This window comes from Pseudonaja textilis, chromosome 4 (genome assembly GCF_049901715.1).
Source record: "Pseudonaja textilis isolate UNSWEBS1 chromosome 4, rPseTex1.2, whole genome shotgun sequence".
Lineage (NCBI taxonomy): Eukaryota > Metazoa > Chordata > Lepidosauria > Squamata > Elapidae > Pseudonaja > Pseudonaja textilis.
Window position 1 is genome coordinate 67,994,336 of NC_141993.1, and position 20,065 is coordinate 68,014,400.

Below are 20,065 nucleotides of genomic sequence, written 5' to 3' on the forward strand. Positions count from 1 at the left end.
GTGCTTTGAGCTCAGCAATCATGGAAATTTTTCTCTTAGAAGTGCATTTCTTTTATCCTCAGTTGTTTCTCAATGTCTCTTGCCTTGACCCATTCCCATTCTTGATCGATTCCTTTACAAGCCAGATGACTCCTTCATCTGAGAATTGGTTCAAATGGTTTAAGTGAGATTTATGTAACTTGTCCATTTCCTTACTTGTCGTACTGACTTGGTTGTACCGAGATCACTATCCAGATCCACCCCTCCAGATGATTCTTCATGTGTAACTCCTGAGAAGTTTATTTGTGTTAACAGATGCTATTTGTGTTAATAGATGTAATGACCAACTCTAAATTCTTAGTTCAGCATTGATAATACATTAACACTTATTATAAATGTATATTTTTACTTCATATATAATAACAACAGTACAATATAAAGAGAACTCTGGTTAAATATTTGTATATGAAGAAATACAATGTAAAAAAAATTTAAAATCTAAAACAGTATAAAATTTTTCCTGAATTCTGATCACCATACTATTTTGTGCTCATTAAATGATCCCACAATGCTCAGTAGCACTTGCTTTTCAATAAGTATGTATGTTCTTATAAATAATTGATTCTGGTCATGTCAGGATGCTATTACATCAAGGGCTGCTTTACCAAATAATGATTTGGCCCATCTACTCCAAACACACAGAGATGATCTACTGAGAGTTCCATCCATATGAGAAGAGGCAGATCTTTGCAGTGAAATATCTGGAGGTATGCCTGACCCCTTATTCCTTTATTGCTATAGAAGACCTTGAACACTGCTCTTTTTTTATGGGTCTTTGGCCCATAATGGTTTATTCTGGATAACAATCTGATTATTGTTGTTTTAATGTTAGCTAAGAGGATTTTAATGGTTTGTTATTAGGCATCCAGATGAGTGGCGTGGTGACTTAGTGGTGAAGATGCTCGTCTTCCACTTAGAAGGTTGAGAGTTCAATCCTAGGTGGTGGCAGATGATTCTCTCCTAGGGCACAAAGAAAAAAAAAACCTGCTGCAAACTCTGTATGGCATCAGGAAAAGCGTCCATCTGGTAAATGCTCAGCTCCATCGAATCATCCCAACTGTGCTCATAATTAAGGGATTACAGGGTTGTTAAACAAAGGAGTTCTTAGGCATCCCAATCCTGGGAGGAAGCAGGTTCTAGTTGATCCTTAGCCATGGAAGTAACAACAACTTTGACAACAAGGTGGTGATTGTGGGAAAAATTGGAGGAAGGAGTGCACTGTATGCCAGTGTGAGTTTCTGTAGGAAAAAAGGATATAGATATCACATGAAAATAAGTAAAACATGATTAAATATAGTTACTCCACTATTGAGTCTCAGAATAAATATTCTAGAAATCTAGGTAGTATGTGACTTTCAGTAAATTTGTTTATCAGTTACAAATTGATTATATTTTATATCATACATATTGTATTTTTAATGTTCCACTGAGGGATACTAACATTTCAATATTTATATAGTTTTATTGAATATTAGTCATCACAGAATCAAAAGTATACATATATAGTCACAGTTCTTCTGTATTTGGGATAAATTTTTTATAACCATGAAATTCAGAGCTATAGTTACTTATAGGGAAGAAGGCAGTTCCTTGGTCATTGTTTAACCTAGCTTTTTGTTCTGATCCATTTTATTATCTGTTGGGGGAAAATCCATTACGTGCTCTGAGTAGGACCTGGGAAAAATCTCTCCTTGCTGAGACGGCTTACATTTTGGTTGGAAATATTGTTGCAGAAGTTGCGACATTCTTTTCCTCTTTCTGTAGGCTTTGCTCATCATAATGGAATTCTATATGGTTGTGGTCAAAAGATTATGTTTGCAAGCCCCTTTGGCTTGCTGGCAGAGGAATGCAAAAAACATCCCGGGAAGTGACAAGGAAGAGCAGCTGTAGGCATTGCTGTACTAACATATTGGCTTGAATAGCCAGATGAGGTCACTTTTAGAATGCATAGTAGCTAATCTAGGTGTCACAATTTAAAAGATCTTAAGTCACCTCTTGAGTTCTGGGAGTTCACTTCTTTCAACACTTAACGATCACTAAATCTATCCCATGCAGAATGATTAAAATCTATGCCTCAAAAAGGGTTTTTCCCCTTTGTAGTTATCGAACCATTTAATTTGTGCTAAATATAATAGAACAATTTGATATAGTTCTTAACTGAGAACTGACTTATCTGTCTACATGAATAAGATGTTTTGCTGTCCATCACAATAGATACTTTTCCAAGAGATTTATCAAATACTTTAAAGATCAGACTAACATTTTAGTGCAGGATATGATTTCAGATGAGACAAATAACATATGAACGTGGTCAAGTAGAGTGCAAAAGGTTCACAGTTGCAAAGAAAATCCTTGCAACAGATGGGTAGAAATAGAAGACATCAAACTCCCATGAAGCTGAGAAAGACTTGAACTAGGACTTCCTTAAGCCATGACCTACATTTATTCCTAACTGCTTACATCCACATAAGTTATCCCAGACTTTCTACTCCCATAGTATTCTGTTGTAAAACTATGTGGTTAAGCCTGATCTAGGCTGTCTGAGACAGAATATTTGCAATCAGCTTCTTGTCTGTTATGGAAGTGTTAAGCTGTTGCATTTGTTAACATCTTATGCTCAAGTCAACAGTTTTCAACATCCTAGTTCTCTCTCTTTCAAGCAGTAATGCTTTCAGCTACAGTTTACAAGCATTGCTTTATAAAAGAAGATAATTGTTGAATTGTTCATTAAAACACATAAGAATTGGGTTGCAAATAGACCAAGAGACCATGAATTCTTATTGCAATTGATTTGAGACTATTTTTTTTTCCTCAAAGCAGTGTCTTCTAACATCTAGAAAATGAGTCTGCTTAAGACAATTAGGTGGGGTCAGATCAAAATTTAAATAAATAATATAATAATTTTAATTAATTTTAATATTAGTAGCAAGAGCTGAAGGAGTTTGAAGTTTTGTTAAAATGGCTCTCTAGGAGCATTTAAAAAAAAAGTTCTACTGTTTTTTAAGACAAACATAGACAAACAAAACATAAAAACATCAAGCCACCTGCCATATATATACATACAATGTGTCTGTTGGCTTACAAATTGTTTTGTGCTTCTACTTCGTAGTCTTCAATTACAATTACATTGTATATATTCTCATATTGTCAATCAAATATTCCTAAATACATTAATATCATTATTAATCAAACCTTTGACTATACTATTATTCATTCATGTTTTACAAGATAATCCATATTTTATTTAATCTGTTTTGTGACAGTTCATATTATTATCTCAGATCTATCCTACAATCATTTTGTAGATATAATAAAAAAATACATTTTTATATATTCATTATGTTCTAAAAATCTACATATTTCATTACCATGTTTTATTGTCTAACCATTGATAGAATAGATCCCAAATTTTATAAAATTGTTTATCATCTTGTTCTCTGATTTCAAATGTCAATCTACTCATTTCAGCACATTCCAATATTTTCTTAATAATTTCCTCCTGTGATGGTACTTTCTCATTTTTCCAGTATTTGGCAAATACAATCCTAGCCGCCATTAATACATTTACAATCAGGTATTTCAATTCTTTACTATGTATTTCAGGTAAAATTCCCAATAAAAATATCTCTGCTTTCAAATCTATATGCTTTTTTGTCATTTTTTTTCCAACCATGTGTGGATTTTAGTCCAATATTTTTTGGCATCCACACAACTCCACCAAATATGGTAATATGAGCCAGGTACTTGATGACATTTCCAACATTTTTCAGATTTATTCTTGCTATTCTTGTCGGGGGAAATGCCACCTGTAAAACATCTTATACAAATTTTCTTTATATGCTGTTGACAATGTCATTTTATAATTTTGAGACCACAATTTTTGCCATTTCTCTAGATCAATCCCATATCCGAAATTCTTCCCCCAAGCAATCATTGTTTCTTTAACTTGTTCTTCTAATTTAATTTCTAATAGATAGCCATACAATTTTTTAATTACCTTTTCATTAGTACTTGTCAAAATCTTATCTAAATCAGCCAATTTATCATAGAAACCTTCTGTTTTAGAATCTTTATCATACCTTAAATGTATTTGCATATATGAAAACCAATTCATCTTTATACCTTGTTCTAATTTTTGCATAGATTTAAGTTCACCCTTTTCATTCAATATTTCACCATATCTAACTGTTTGTTCCTTTTTGTATATTATAGGATAGGAAAAAGCTTCAATAGTTGATAGTCAGACTGGAATTTTCAAATAACATTGCCTTTTAGTCTTCTCCCAGTTTAACTACAGAGACTCCCGTATATAATGTCTTCTAAAATACCCCTGTGTTTTAGTTCCTTTATACCATAAAAAAGCATGCCATGTCCTTCTAGTGTCAACAATCTAGCATTTCTTAATGTTACCCATTCTTTAACCCACATCAAATTTGTAGCTTGGTAGTACAATTCCCAATTAGGCAAACCAAATCCTCCTCTAACTCTAGCATCTTGCAAAAGTTTTAATTTTATTCTTGCTTTCTTACCTTTCAATATATTTCAACACAATTTTATTTAAATCTTCAAAATAATCTTTTCCAAGTCTAACTGGAATTCTTTGGAACAAATATAAAATTCTGTGATTTAGTCATTCATTGGTTTCTGTATTCTGTCAGATTAGTTGTTGGCCGGAACAACAGATGGATACTGGGTGGGGCTGGATGCTCGTCACAGCTCACAGAGAACGGGCATATCAGGTAAGTACCAAAAACCTTTCTCCATTGAGCTGCTCCGAGCATCCAGAGGGTGGGACATACCAAAGCTTGGCTTGTCCTATGGGAGGGTCTCCGTCTGGGCAGGAGCTCCCCCACTGTCCGAGTGGACTCATTGTAATACCCTCCTGCCAAAGGAGGCTTCAGCGGATGCAAAGACATCAATTTTGTAATGTCTAATACAGGGCGATGGAGAAACCCATGTCACTGCTCTACATAGCGTGTTTCTCCAACAATACGCCCCCCCCCAATAGGAAGACCCAGCATGTTTTCTAGGGATAAAATGAAATTAAGCCCCTACCCCCAAATTCAGGCCTAGTTTAAAACATGTGAAATGGGGGGGAAGGTGGGGGGAACTTGCCATTAGGAGTGCCCCACAGGCAGCTACTCCTACCATCAGCTGCTCCTAACAACATGGTGGAGGGCTCCCTTATCCCTCCCTTACCAGGGTCAACAGGTGGGCGGCGTCAGCGTGGATGTCTGGCAGCGTTTCAACCACTTCTCAGGCCTCCATAGCTTCCATGGTTCCCCCGGTGCTGGCACCTCTCTCGCCAGTGCCATCTCCAACAACAGCATCTGAGTTGCTCCTGCTTTTCCCCCGTCCCCATAACAACAGGAAAAAAAAAACATTTTGAGGTACCTGGGAGCACCGCGTGCTGCATTTTGGTTTAATCCCGAGCAGCTGGGTGGGTGTGAGAAGAGCCGAGTGAGCGTCTCTGCTGCTACTACCCTTGGTGCTCCAACCTCGGGCTCTGCAAGTTTGCAAAAGTCCCGGTGTGTAGCCTGTTCCTGCATTCCAAGCGCCCAGGCCAAGCTGCAGCTGTCCCTCTCTCTCCAGCACCGTCTCCAATAACAGCAGCAGCAGCGGCAGGAACCGTGGAAGTTACAGAGGCGGCTCCCCCACCTGAGAAGCAACTAAAATGCTCGGGATTAAACCAAAACGCAGTGCGCGGCGCTCCCAGGTAACTCAAAATCTTTTTTTTCCTGTTGTTACGGGGATGGGGGGAAAGCGGGAGAGACTCAGATGCTGTTGTTGGAGATGGTGCTGGTGTGCGGGGAGGGGGAAAAATTAATTCACCCCCGAAAAGACGTCCTAGCCGTTTTTTGGGGGCTCAAAAAAAAAAAAAAGTCCCGGCCTTATTTTTTGAGAAAAACAGTATTTCTGCTATAGGGGCTTGAGTGGCCCAGGTGCTGAGGTTATTGCGCTTCTGGTTGAATGCACTGTGATGCCTCTAGGCACAGGTAATAATTGAGTCTCATATGCTTTGACTATTGTGGCTTTCAGACATTTGCCTATAGTTGAAGGTGAGACCTTATGCCCCTTGAGTGGTTGGCTGAAAGGATAGAAAAAGGGCTTCAGTCTTCCTGAAGGGAGCCGTTTGATGTAAGTATGTATGAAGAGCTCTGCGGACATCCAGCCGGTGCCATTGATACTCTAGTTCTTGTGAAGGCCTGGGGCAAAAGTTTGAGAGAACCAGTTCTTGTGCCCTGTGGAAGGCCAAGTTGACCTTTGGTATGAAAGTGGGGTCTGGCCGCAGAACGACCCTGTCTGTATAAAAAATACAGAGGTCCTTTCTGGCCTATAGTGCCGCTAGTTCTGAGATACGTCGTGCTGATGTTATAGCAACGAGGAAGACTACTTTGTATGTGAGAAAACAGAGACTGGTAGTTTTCAGTGGTTCAAATGGGCCCTTCAAAAGTGCTGTGAGTACCTTGTTAAGGTCCCAGGTTGGGTAACGATGTACCACTGGCAGACATAGATTTGTGGCTCCCCGGAGAAAGCTCTTTATCCGAGGGTGGTGGGAGATGGAGGTTAGACCCTGCCAGGTCACCACCGATGCAATAGCCGCAACCTGTTGTCTTAAGGTGTTTGGTGAGAAACCTCTGTCGAGTCCATCTTGAAGAAACTCTAACACTTATGCCACTGATGGAGCAAAAGGGTCTACTTTGGATTTTGAACACCATTTATAGAAAATGTTCCATGCGGCATTATAGATGTGGCTCGTTGAGGGGCGTGTTGAGTGGTGTTGATCACCCTAGTCGAGAGGTTCTCCTTTCTTAGGTGTCTCCGCTCAACCTCCAAATGGCTAGGTGTAGCCATTGAGGGTCTGGGTTTTGGATCGATCCCTGGGTGTGTAGAATTCTGTGCAGTGGAATTTTCCACTGGTCTTCTGTGGACAGACCCCTCAGATCTGCGAACCACGGTCTCCTGGGCCAGAATGGTGCCACCAAGATCAGTTCCACTTTCTCTTCCAGCATCTTTTCGACCACTTTGGGTATCAATGGGAGAGGGGGGAAGGCATATAGGAGTCCCTGAGGCCACCGACAATGGAGGGCATTGACATTCTCCACTCTGTGGGAAGGGTATCTCGAAATGAAACTCGGGAGCTGCGCGTTCAGAGGAGAAGTGAACAGATCTATAACTGGTAGTCCAAATCTCTGCACTGCCGCTTGAAACAGTTCCGGGTGTAGGCATCACTCTGATTGGAAAGGAAAGGAACCCAAGTTCCTTTCCGCCCAAAGGCACAGAGTCTCTGCTTCCCACATGAGTTGTTTCGAGTGGGTCCCCCTTGTCTGTTGATGTGTGCTTTTGTTGTAATGTCTGTAAGAATGAGGATGTTTCCTTCGAATGTGCAGAAGGAAACTGCGAAGGGCCAGGTGGACTGCCCTGAGCTCTAACCAATTTATGCTGTTCGACTGCTCTGCTGCTGACCAATGCCCTTGAGTTGAGAGGGCCTGTAAATGTGCTCTCCATCCAAACAGACTGGCATCTGTAGTGATGGTGAGTCTGTGGGGCTCTTGCAGTGGACAACCCATTGATGGCTGGAATGGTCCACTGGAGCAGCGAGAGCAGGACTTTCATTGGAATCAATACTCGGGTCTTAGAGTTGCTTCATCCCACTCTTTGAAACAGAAGCAGGTACCACTGGAGCGACCTAGCGTGGAACCAGGCCCAGGGAATAATGGAAATACAGGAAATCATTTTCCCCAGTAATTTAGACAGATTGGCTAGAGGAACCAGTTTGAGAGATCTGATAGGCTAAGCTAAGTTCTTAATGCTCTCCTGTCTCTCAGGGGATAGAAACACCCTTCCTTCAATTGTGTCTATTATCGAACCCAGGTGAGCTAGGCGTGTGGAGGGAGACAATTGACTCTTTGCCCAATTAATGGAGAAACCGTGATGTTGCAGGGTTCGCAATGTAATTTGAGTATCCAATTCTGCCTGCTTGGTTGAGGAAGATAATATCAAGATGTCATCCAGGTAGCACTGGAGTCTTACAGGGGCGATCCTAAGATGAGCAGCCAGGGCTGCCAGAACCTTTGTAAAAGTCCTGGAGGCAGATGACAACCCAAAGGGCAGAGTGACGTATTCAAAATGCTAGTTGTTGTAGCAGAACCTGAGAAATTTGGTGTGTGAAGGTCTGATTGGTATGTGTAAGTAGGCCTCTGTTAAATCTTTGGAAGTTAAAAAGTTACCCTTTCTTATGCTAAGCAGAATGGATTGTAACATACTCATTTTAAATTTGCGATAGACTAGAGTGTGGTTAAGTCACTTTAAATCTAGGATTGCCCTCCATCCCCCCAAACTCTTAGGGACTACAAAAACTAGTGAATAGAACCCCTGTCCCTGTTGATCCCGGGATACCAGTTGGATGGCTTTGATTTCCAGTAAGTGATTGATCGCTGTCTCCATCAGGTTCCGTTTAACAGGATTCCTGGAAATAGGGCATTTCATGAAAAAGTTTGGGGGTGTGGAGTGGAACTTTAGAGCCAAGCCAAATCTGATGGTGTCGCGCACCCAGGAATCTGATGTGGAAGATTCCCAACGGTCTGCATAGAGTCTCAGTCATCCTCCAAGGAGAGCGAGATCGCTAGATTTATTGTGGACGACGGAAACCTCTGTTTCCTGTCCCCCTAAAAGGTCTCTTCCCCTGTCCCCCCCACGAGGTCTGTCGGAGAATTCTGATCTATCGGACTGCTGGGCTCCCCTGTATCCTGATACCCTCTGGAATCTAGGGGAGAATGGACCTTGATAATAGGGATGAAAGGAGCCTCTCCAAAAGGGCTGATAGTTCCTGCTGTCTGAGCGCCGAAAGAGGGAGGGGAGAATCTTCTTCTTTCTTCTAGTCTCAATTAATAGCAGATCCAGGGCAGTACCAAATAATGTCACCTGAAATTGGGGAGGAAGCTAACTTCCATTTATGTTTGGAATTGGCTTGCCAATGTCTCAGCCAAAGGAAATGGTGAGCTGTAACCTGTGATGCTATGGCCTGAGCTGAAAATTTGACCAAATGAAAATAGCATCGCTGAAAACTCTGCAGCTGTGATGTCCTGATGCACTCTAATATTAGAATTTGGTATGGTGTCCCTTAGTTGGCAGAACCATCTGAGGGATGGTCTAGTGAAGGACGCGGCAGTTGCCGTCCTTATGGCCCATGCTTTGGATTGATGTGCCTTTCTGAGAACGATCTCAGTTTTGTTCTCCTCTGGTTTAAGGGCCTCCTCCACCTTGGTGGGAATAGCGGAGGAGGATGCCAAAGTCACTACTGGCTCGTCTACTTCCAGGGTACTCAGGGAATCAGAGAATTCCTAAGCTAAATTGAAGAATTTTTTATCGAAACTTGTAGGAGCTGGATACACTGCTGCTCAGGTCCACTGTTTCTGGATCAGGTCTGAAAACATTTGTGGAACTGGAATAACCTCAACCTCATTAATGGGCTGTGAGAAAATCAGATCATCCAATTCTCCTAGAGATTCTGGTTGTGGAATAGAAGATTTTTCAAGGTGAGCTGTGGTTCTTGCCTTAAAGACAAGAGATCTGAACAGTTGTGGGTGAAACAGTCGTGTAAAAGTAGGTTGGTCAGGCTTGATGTCGTCATCAGACATGCCTCTTCCTAGGGGCCCAGCCTCTGGGGAGGCTTCACTATCGTGAACTGAGACTGCCTCTGATTGATCCATTTGATCCTCTCCTTCTCCCTCCTCCTGGAATTTGTGTGAATGTGTATTGGAAATCATAGAAAGATCCCCTTGAGGAGGTACCTGAAGATAATGCAGGTCAGTTCTGCATAGAGATCTTACTGATTATGAGTCACATTCCGACACTGTCTCTGCCTGGCCATCATAGATTGTTGCACCTCCGCTGCGATACCCCTGCGGATTGCCAGCTCCATCCATGCTTTCATTGTTTCTGGAATCTTGTCTGGCAGCAATTCCTCCTGGCGTAGGCCCACCGCTGTCAGGGTGAAAGTTGCCTCGGGGGCTTGATATGAAACCTGAACTCCTGACGAGGCCTGGACAAAATTAATAGGCCTAGTAGGCATGGACAGATCTAATACTGCTGGGGTGGGTTGAGACTGAGGCAGTGGTGTTGGAGGGGGAGGCTGGGAAGACTGCTCAGCCTCTCTAGTGCGTTTATTAATTTGCCTTTCCAGTGCCATTTGGCGTCGGGAAGCATCTTTCTCTGCTGCCTTTGAAGGACCCTTAGCTTTTTTGGACTCACCATGGGTCTGTGCCTTAGCACCACCTCTGCTTGCCATTGTACTTCTTTAATTTCCTCAACAATGAGGAATCTGTAGTAGGTTATAATTGTGTGTGTGTATGTATATATATGTGTGTATATATATGTGTGTTTTCTTAAGTTTTCGTGGGTATTTATATGTATGGTATTCAGCTTTGTTCAGGTATTTTCCCATGTCATTATAATTGTGCTTTTAAAGTTGTAGCAACATTTCGGCAGAATCTCATCTGCCATCATCAGGCTTCTGTATAGTGTACAGTATACTGTATAGTATACACTATACAAAAGCCTGATGATGGCAATGAGATTCTGCCGAAACGTTGCTACAACTTTAAAAGCACAATTATAATGACATGGGAACATACCTGAACAAAGCTGAATACCATATATGTAAGTACCCGTGAAAACTTAAGAAAACAAACACACACACATATATATCTTGTGAGGGTAGCCAAGAACAACAAAGCTTTTTATCTCCCTGAAACAGGAGTAAAGGGAGTTAAATGTCCTTATTTCCCTCTGTAACTAGTGTGCTTAGAGGTGATTAAAGCCTCTCACAGGGTACTGGCGAACCAGTGAATGGCCCCATGATGCAATGTGGAAAAATGGCGGTGCCCATTAAAAAGTGCGCCAAAATGGTCTGCAGGCCCCTAAGGAAAATGGCGCTGGCCTTATTTTTTTAGGCACGAACACAGTAGCAGCCTCTGCTGCTCAGCCCGTCTGATAAAAAAGCTACTGTGTGACTGAGCGGTGAGGAGGGGATAAGAGAGGCTTCGACGCCCCCATCTCCTGCGTTCTCCAAGGGGAGGAAATCACCACCGGCAAAATGAATTAGAGACAAATAAGCACGCTTCCTTAAAAGAGGCTTGCAGGTCGAATCACAATGGCAAGGCGAAGGTGTTTGGCAAAGAAATGTAAAACAGCATTCTCTCCCAGAGAAGCAACTGCTGCATAACCAGGGAAATCCCAAAAACCCTGAGGCTGCTAAAGCGGCCACATCGCCAAGGCAATCTGCTTTCTGTCGTTCCAACTGCTTTCTTGCCAATTGCAGTCGGAACTTAGTAAATAGAAATCTAAATTTGGAAATCTGTTCTGATCAAACTAATTCAAACCTTTCAATCCTGCTCTGGCCAAGGATAAGCTGCCTATCGCACCAAAGGCTGAGTTAAAACTGGGGGACACTAGGGAGGAGCCAGGGAGGAGCAACAGCGTCCTAACAGTTAAGCCCAACCTATCCGAGCAGAGACTATCTCCCACTCTCTGGATGCTTGGAGCAGCTCAATGGAGAAAGTTCCTAGCGCTACCAAAGATTAAACCAGGTGCTTTTATGTTGTATAACACTCAATTTTCTTAATTTATTTCTGCATTGATGTTTGATAAAACTCAATATGTATTATTAGAGAAAAAAGTCAAACATGTCTAAAACTAAAGCAACTGGTCTCCTGAACTCCAAGAGTTAACTTCAACCTTCCCTAGTCTATTATCATTCCTAGGATGGATTATGAACACCTATATTTTCAGTCAGAAAGCTAGATGAGAAGCATGGGGGTCTGTGGTGAGAGTAATGGTCGTGCAGAATGACTTCATTGCGACATATTTTGTTGACAAATGTCATGACCATGTGACATCATGGGAATGCAGTCCTACTAGAATAAATTCCATGTCTGTTCACTGACAGTCTCTGTGATAGGAAAAGCTTACTAGACCAGTGCATAAGATGTGCTATCCCACTGAGATTTATTTGTCCTTGGCAGCTACAATATGAATGCAAAGTTGATGCTCAGGTATTCTTTTTCTACTCAGTAAAAGAGCCCACACAAGTTTGTTGTTGTTGTTTTTGCAAAAGGTTTATTTAGAAAACTAGAGTAAATATGGCTATGCCAACAGAAAAAAAAATTAAATAGCAGAAAAGAAGACTACCCTCATATCAATTTCCCTTATGTTATTCTAGATCACTTTTTAGAATATTAATGTATATGTGAAGTATGCCATGTTTGAGTGTACATGCGTGTGTGTTTTGCAACCCCTTAGGTAAACAGCTCTGACACAGTCTCTTTAACTCTTGTAGAAATAGACAGATGAGTAGATGAAGTGGGCCCACTGTGCAGATATCCAAGTCTTCATTCCTAATAGAAAACATTCATTTTTTAAAAGATAAAAACTTAACCAATTCATCAGCCAGAAAAAAAGCAAGAAAACTCACTTGATAAAGTAAACCTTTTCTCTTGTGTGCATTACTGTGTAAAATGTAATATCCATTAATTCCTGTGTGTAAAAAGCTTAAAAATAAAGCAATTCCAACACTGTCACGTTCTGTTCATTTACACTTTCCTTTTAATATTTTGCTACAAAGATGGTCAAGAGTTTTATAAGTTGTTTGAAGCAGTGTGTTGTCCCTTCCTGAAGATGAAATATAGCGAACCATCAAAGTACTGAGATTGTAGAAATAGACTCCAGGTTGTGGGTCACATTTTCAAAAATTCCCTCACAGAAAAAAAAAAGTCCCTTAAGTAGCACAGCCTTATAGGAGAGAAGCTGTAATTTAGTGACATTATTTTTGCTGTACCATGTTTCTGTTGCATGGAATTGTTTAAATATGTGTTCCCTGCTTGTAACCAGAAGTGCTGTAATCTATTCATTTTTCCAAACTTGTGCATGGACTCTTTAGGCATTGAAGATCTGCTACCTCTGATGGCTGTCCCACCTTTTTTATTTCCTATGTTTAAAAAAGAAGTTTTGTTTTAAGATGATGACATTGTTTCTCCCTCTAAAAAACTCCAGTGAACCTCTTAAAAATATATCTCTTTCCTTTTGGATTAAAAGGGCATTGGTTTTGCTTTAGTAACTATTATGATAAATCTTATTTTAAAATTCCCAATGAATATAGTTTATTAAAATGTCAGGGTAAGACTTGTATTACTATGAAGATACACACTCCCTATGTGGGTGTATTGCCACCAGTGATTAACATTTGTGCAGGATTTCATATAATGGAGGGAGTGTACATATATAGATTACACTACAGATACATCACTCCAAAGTGAATGATAGGTTTGTGATGGCACTGGTGGCAAATTCCTGCTCTTCCTCATGTACTTATGATCTGCATGAGAAGGAAAAGACAGGTCAACAGTTGAATACCTTTTTTTAAAAAAAAAATGACTCAGCAAAACATGAAAGCACTATGCCCAGAGAAACCACATGGTTTCACAAGTTACACAAAAAAATCATGGACAACATGTAGAAATAGTCACATTGATTCCAAGGTTCCCGTTATCTGCAAATAGATGTGCTATGGCAGTGTCAAACACAAGGCAATCACTATTCATGATAGCTGCTGCCACCCCATCATGGATGGAGCGTGGTGTTGCTTCCCATGTCAGCCTCCGTCTGTTGCCATTCAGTTCGAGCCTGTATGCAAAATTCTCTGCTTGTTTGCGAGTGCCAATGAGCAAGACTATGGCAAAGAACTGTTGATGGCCCTCATACTTCTCCTGTTTCTCCAAAACCAGCATGAAGTGATGGCCGAAGCATGACTGCATCATCACCCAATCAACGGCTCCTGGCAAGTTAATGTCTGTGGCGAGGAAGACAATGTCTTCTCCTTGAAGAGTTGTGATACTCTTGTGAGCGTGCATTAGATGAGACATTACAGCTTCCAAGGAGCCTTGCCATTTGCATGATGCTCCTGGGCACGGGCAGGAGTAAGGGCGATACTCACAAATGTCTTCATGATCTGGCTTTTCTGTATGATGGAGTGTCAGGGAACAGCCTGTGGTAGCATACTGAAAAGATGAAAGATCATAAGTTAAATTGTTTATTTGCTATTTGATTTAAACTCCTACATGTTCTGCAAAATTGTTCTAATTTTTCCTATTGTACAGCCTTGCATCATCTAATTTGATTAGTAGCTCTCCAGAGCCATAGATAGAGATCTTTCCTTTCTTTTGGTGCCCAAATGTTTAACGAGACTGGAATAAGACTATTTGCATGCAAAGCTTGTGCCTTCTGATATATATCAAAACTCTTATGTCTTAATTTTGGTAGACATGGGATAAAGGAAACAAATTCTCCTGATCAGTAACAAAGAAACTTGGATTACAGCAGGGCATATCATTGGTTCCCCTAGGATTTTGATAAGCAGATATTCCCAGTTCTGTGTCATGAGATAGCAATAGCACTTAGACTTATATACCTCTTCACAGTGCTTTACAGACCTCTCGAAGAGGTTTAAAGAGTCACATATTGCCACCAACAATCTGGGTCTTCATTTTACTGACCCCGGAAGGATGGAAGGCTGAGTCAACCTTGACCCTGTGAGATTTGAACTGCCAAACTGCAGGCTGCCAGCAGTCAGCAGAAGTAGCCTGCAGTACTGCATTCTACTCACTGCACCACCATGGCTCTTATGCTAGGTTTAGAACCAGGGACTTTCTGCATGGAAATGTTACTGTTTAATTATATCTCTAAGATGCCACACATATACATCTATAATGTTCTTCTCTTCAGAGTTTTGTCTCAGTGGGGTAATTAAGCCTTTCCGGAGGGAAAGAATTAAACCTCCTATTGGTTTTCAAAAGCTGCATTATTAGGCCCTTCAGATATTGGAGTACGCCTGAGTATTTGTAAGAGTTTAATTGCATGAGTCTTATCATGGATTTATTCTTTGAGATAAAATTCAACAAGTGCAATGATAAGCACACTTCAACTTTAAACACTATTCCACAGAAAGGCAGTTCAGTATGCAACTCCTACTAGTTTCAGAATCTGGCTTTTTACAAGCCTGCTATATTGTTTTGTTTGAAAAGAAATGCTTCATCTTTTTTTATACCTCACTCCCATCCTTTATCAATATTTTGGACTGTTTGCAATAATAACAAAATAATAAACCCCAGAATCAAAATAGGTATAATATAAATTTGCTCAGATTTCAACAGCAACAGCAACAGATTTCTCATTTTCTTCCCACTGCATTCTGTCCAGAAGAATTTACCTAAATGATGATTCCACAGCATTTTACTTCCCCCTTCCTTTCTCTTCTTTTTCCTGCCAATCTATACTTCAATTTCAAAGTACTCTGCTATTGACATAGGTCATTTTACTGAGAATTGCAAATATATTTTTTCCACAGTAACTCTGGGTAAATGTTAGTGGTTGCAGCAAATATCTAAATCTTTGCAGTCAGAATGAGCAGGATTCCCCCTCTGCTTAGATTTTTGTTGTTTGATGCCAGGTTTCCACACTCCTATTTCATATCACCTAATAACATACAACAGTAGGAGCGCAACCTATGAGATGGCTGAATGGCATGACATTGAGAAGCATAAGAATCTGCTTTTTACAGATCAGATCATGAGTTTGTTGATACCAGGAAGGACTATTTTTGCATGGAGATGAGAAAAGCAATGGAAGTATGCTGCTTTGGACCTTCCTTTTATATATTGTTCTTGACATGCCTCTAGTCCAGTGTTTTGTCACCGATGGCTTTAAGAAATGTGGAGTTCAATTCCCAGAATTTCTCAGCTAGCATGAGCAAGAAGTCTGCACATCTTGCCAAGGTTGAGAAACACCGATCTAGTCTAACTTCAGAATGCAGTTCCCAGAGATCCCCTATTCAAAGAAAAGGAGGTCATGTGGTGAAAGTAGGAAAACATATGGGAAAACCTGGATTCAGCTTCACTCTTGACATTTTTCAGCCTAACTTCCCTCAAGCACAGTTATTATGCAAAGAAAGTTTGGAAAAGGGAAGCTATGAATCCCTCTTGAAATCCTCAAGGAAAATGAAGTATAAATTTTTTTAAAAAAATACATAACACGAGCAGCATTGATCGATAAGCATTACATACATTATTTATTATTTTCTATTCAAAGCAGATCAAAGTCTTTTAAATTTGCTACACAACAAAGCTTTTATTCTAGTTCTTAAGCAAAGGTAACTACCATTTACTTCTGTTTCACTTTTATTATTTTTATAAATAACTGAAGGCGGTGAACATATCTAATATTCCTCCTTTCTCCTATCTTCCCCATAGCAACAACCCTTTGAGGTGGGTTGAACTGAGACAGAGTGACTGACCATGATTTAGCTCCCCAAATAATTCATCTAAAAGTTATTTAAAATAACAACTACCTAAATTTAAAGATTCCAAAAATCAGAAAGGGGTTGCATATTCCATTGCTTACAATACTTGAATTGCATGAATCATTTCTTATAATAAGATGAATAATTTTCTATGTATGTTCAAAGGAGGTTTTAAGTTTGTGAATCAGGTACACAATATAAGTTTAATTATTAGTCTGGAATATTACATCTAACCAAGAACTCAGTGTAAACTGTTTCCAGTAGTTCATCACTGATAATGTACAAGTTGCAAGTCCTATCAGTTACATATCAAAATGGAACAGCTTATGTCCATCAAGGAGCAACTGCAACATTTGTAGGAGAGAAAGGCTGTGGAGGGGTAAATCAAGGCAACCTAATGTAAGTTAAGATAGTGTAGTCTGGTCTAGTGGTTAAGGCACCAGATTAGAAACCAGGAGGCTGTGATTTCTAGTTCTACTTTAGATATGAAAGCCAGCTACATGACTGTGAGTCAGATATTGTCTCTCATTTCAACAGCGTTTTTGTGGGGAAAACACCTTTTTTTTTTTGAGCTCTGAAAAAACGGCTAGGCCGTCTTTTGGTGGGTGACTTAATTTCCTCCCATGTGCACCCCCACTTAGAGCGCCACGCGTACTCACCTCGCCTCGAGGCCGCTTCTATCGGCTGATAGAAGCGCCCCAAGGGCAGAGTCACCAGCTGCTTCTATCGGCCGATAGAAGCGGCCCCATGGCGAGGCATGGCTATGCATCGGGTTCTCAACTGCAAACTCAATCACGTACATATACTGTTGTCAGAGTAAATATCAGAGGATCTCAAGATTCCCGCTGCATTTCTGCTTCCCGAGCCGGCCGCTCTTCTTCGTCCCCTCAGATAGCCCTATTTCCACCCATCCCAGATTTCCCACTGCAACCACTTGGACGGAATGGGTTGCAGGAGGGTCACTAAAGAAGCTGATTCCATCTTTCACCTGCAATGGGCAGTTCCGGGACCCTCCGCTTAGGCTGCCAACTAAGGGAACTCAGAGTTTACTCAATTGCTCAACTGGTTTCAAAGGGAGGTCGGGGGGATCTTTGTGCCCCTTGCCATTCACTAGTGTCTTCCAGGGGGAAGGAATGCTTTGAGGTTGCTGTCCGTAAAACTGCGAGCTAAACAGCCCACCTTTCTCCTACCTTCTTCTCGAGGTTTTGCTTGCAGCCCAACCACTGACAGGTGGTGGAGTCCGGCTTCAGCTCTCCCTTGTGTGCTTGGTGGGGTATTTTGGCGTCTCTCTTTCAGTCAGTACAAGGGCGAGGGTAATTCACAAATATAGTTTTGGCTTCTGCACAGAACATTGTGGTCTGTGGTGTGGTTTGCGCAAATACGGTACCTACCTCACGCCATTCCTGTAGTTTGCCCATAGAATAAGATGATACACATCTCTGGGGGGAAATAGGGCTATCTGAGGGGACAAAGAAGAGCGGCTGGCTCAGGAAGCAGAAATGCAGTGCAAATCTTCATTTTTTAAAAAAATAAATTTTATTAAGTTTCCAAATTTTAAAAACATAAAATAAAACTTTATACATTGTTATCAACATCAAGACATCTTTTGCATCTCCTCACATTTTTCAGTATATGTATTTACTTATTCCTTTACCATTACATCTTACTCTTGTTATAAATCAATATCTTTTATCCTTACATCTCAATCTTCTCCATGGTATATTTACATATTCCCTCATTCTTTTCCTAATTGCCATTTTATTTTATTTTTATTTCCAAACCACTCCTACCAGGCATCCCAGGCCCTATAATAAATTGAATCTACTCTGTCTTTTAATTTCATTGTTAGCCTGTCCATCTCTATACAATTTATTATTATTTTTTATAACCATGCCTTCCGGTGGAACCCTTTTTTCCTTCCAGAGTTGTGCATACAAAATCCGTGCAGCTGTTAATATTGTCGGAGAAACACAGTAGAACAAGGAAAAAGTATTAGTTATGTTCACTGCTTTGAGTTGTTTATGAAAATAATAAAGGCAGGATATAAATAAGTCAATAAATTATAAATCAATCAATCAATCAAGATCACTGGCTGTAGAATATTGATTGACTTATGGGGACAATGGGAAACCATGAGAGGATGGAATGCACGGGAATTCCCAACAGAAGTTTTCTCTGCTATCACTTCTTTTGACTGGCATGGCTTCCAGGTTATACATTTTATCCATTTGTCATCAAGGGTTTTCAGGCAGAACTTATTTTTTTACCCAGCAGCTATCATTCTATCTTGGATTAACACTTTACCTTGTATAATCGCGCTGAAGCATTTCCCATGGCATTTTGCTGTTTGAATGCTGCGTTCATAATTGGGGCTACCTATGAAATCTGATCAGATTTGCTGAGGTTGCTAAGTGAGATATTACCAAGCCCAACAGAAAAACTACAGCTAAGTCAACAAAAAAGTATGAAACATGTTTGTTTCTTGACGGTGTTGAGAGCTGCCTAGTGCTGTTCTAATAATATGTTCTCTGTGAGAGGGAAGGCTGGTGCTTTTTTATTCACTGGTCATATGCAGCATTTTTTTTCGGCTGGGCAAGTTGAACAGATGGGACATTTACTGGAGTGATCCTGTAACCCCTGAATAACTCTTGGCTGGCAGCTCTTTGTTGCAAAAAATAGCCAAGAATATTTTGAATTTTACATAAATATTGATCAAAGGGATATAAGAAAGAAAAGAAAAACTTCTATTAATTGGTACTTAGGAATTCTTATAAGAAATCATTCCGAACTCCACTGTAATTGCTAAGTTCATGGATGAGCTACTTAAATTATTAAGTTTCTACAATGAAAAAAATTAGCATTTCTATAACAGACATGAAAGATGCTGAAAATTGCTCCTAATACTCATAACTTTGCCTGGTGTCCATTTTAGTTTCTCTCTCAGCACCATTGCAACTTCTTTGAATTGAAAGAAGATCCAAACTATGCAGGCTAAGGATTTTTTTAGAAATATATATGCATAAATATTGTAATGCCAGAGTATTTCAGCTTCCTTGGAATGGAAATACTTCTAGCATAAGGTGTATATAATTTGGATTATAAATCTGACCCATATACAACATATACGGTATATGAAGACTGTGACTTAATCCCGATAAGAATATTTAGGTTTTATTGCTCAGGCTATGAAGTTTGTGTATGTATCTCTACAATCCAAAGAAGAAACAAAACTATGTAGTAAGGAATATACCTGAGCATAGCTGAAAGCAGAATGCTGCAGCTGTGTAACCATCCTGATGGTGATTATTGACAGATGCTTTTATATTGTTTTTAATAACATGTACATGAGTGGCCTGTTTTGATTTGCCTCTTATTGGTTCTTTCTGGCAGCTAAAAACATGGTGGTGATTATTACATGACTCATCTGACAAGAAAGGCATTCTAGAAGGAAATGTCTAGACACCTCTTCCCTCTAAAAAGAGGACACTTTAGCTCATATTTGTCTCAATAATACATTTGAATGTTTCAGTCAGTTCTCTTGAATTATGGGGGCAGGAAGTAAATATGGTAGCAGTTAAATGCATCTAGAGGACAGGTGGACAATGGTGGCCATCTAGACTCATCTGCAGCTCTCACACTTCTCTTAGGCCAGGCCTGTGGTCTGACCTTAAC

The 20,065-nt window shown here is 40.2% G+C and overlaps 1 protein-coding gene across 1 annotated transcript in view; it reads right to left on the reverse strand.

Annotated features, from left to right (window-relative positions):
* Positions 1–12,132: 12,132 nt before the first annotated feature.
* Positions 12,133–20,065, reverse strand: part of SIAH2 (siah E3 ubiquitin protein ligase 2) — a 39,939-nt gene continuing 32,006 nt past the window's right edge. Inside the window, exon 2 of the mRNA XM_026701614.2 lies at positions 12,133–14,096. Coding sequence (XP_026557399.2) covers positions 13,539–14,096 — 558 coding nt within the window. The 3' untranslated portion in view covers positions 12,133–13,538. The remainder of the gene's footprint in view (positions 14,097–20,065) is intronic.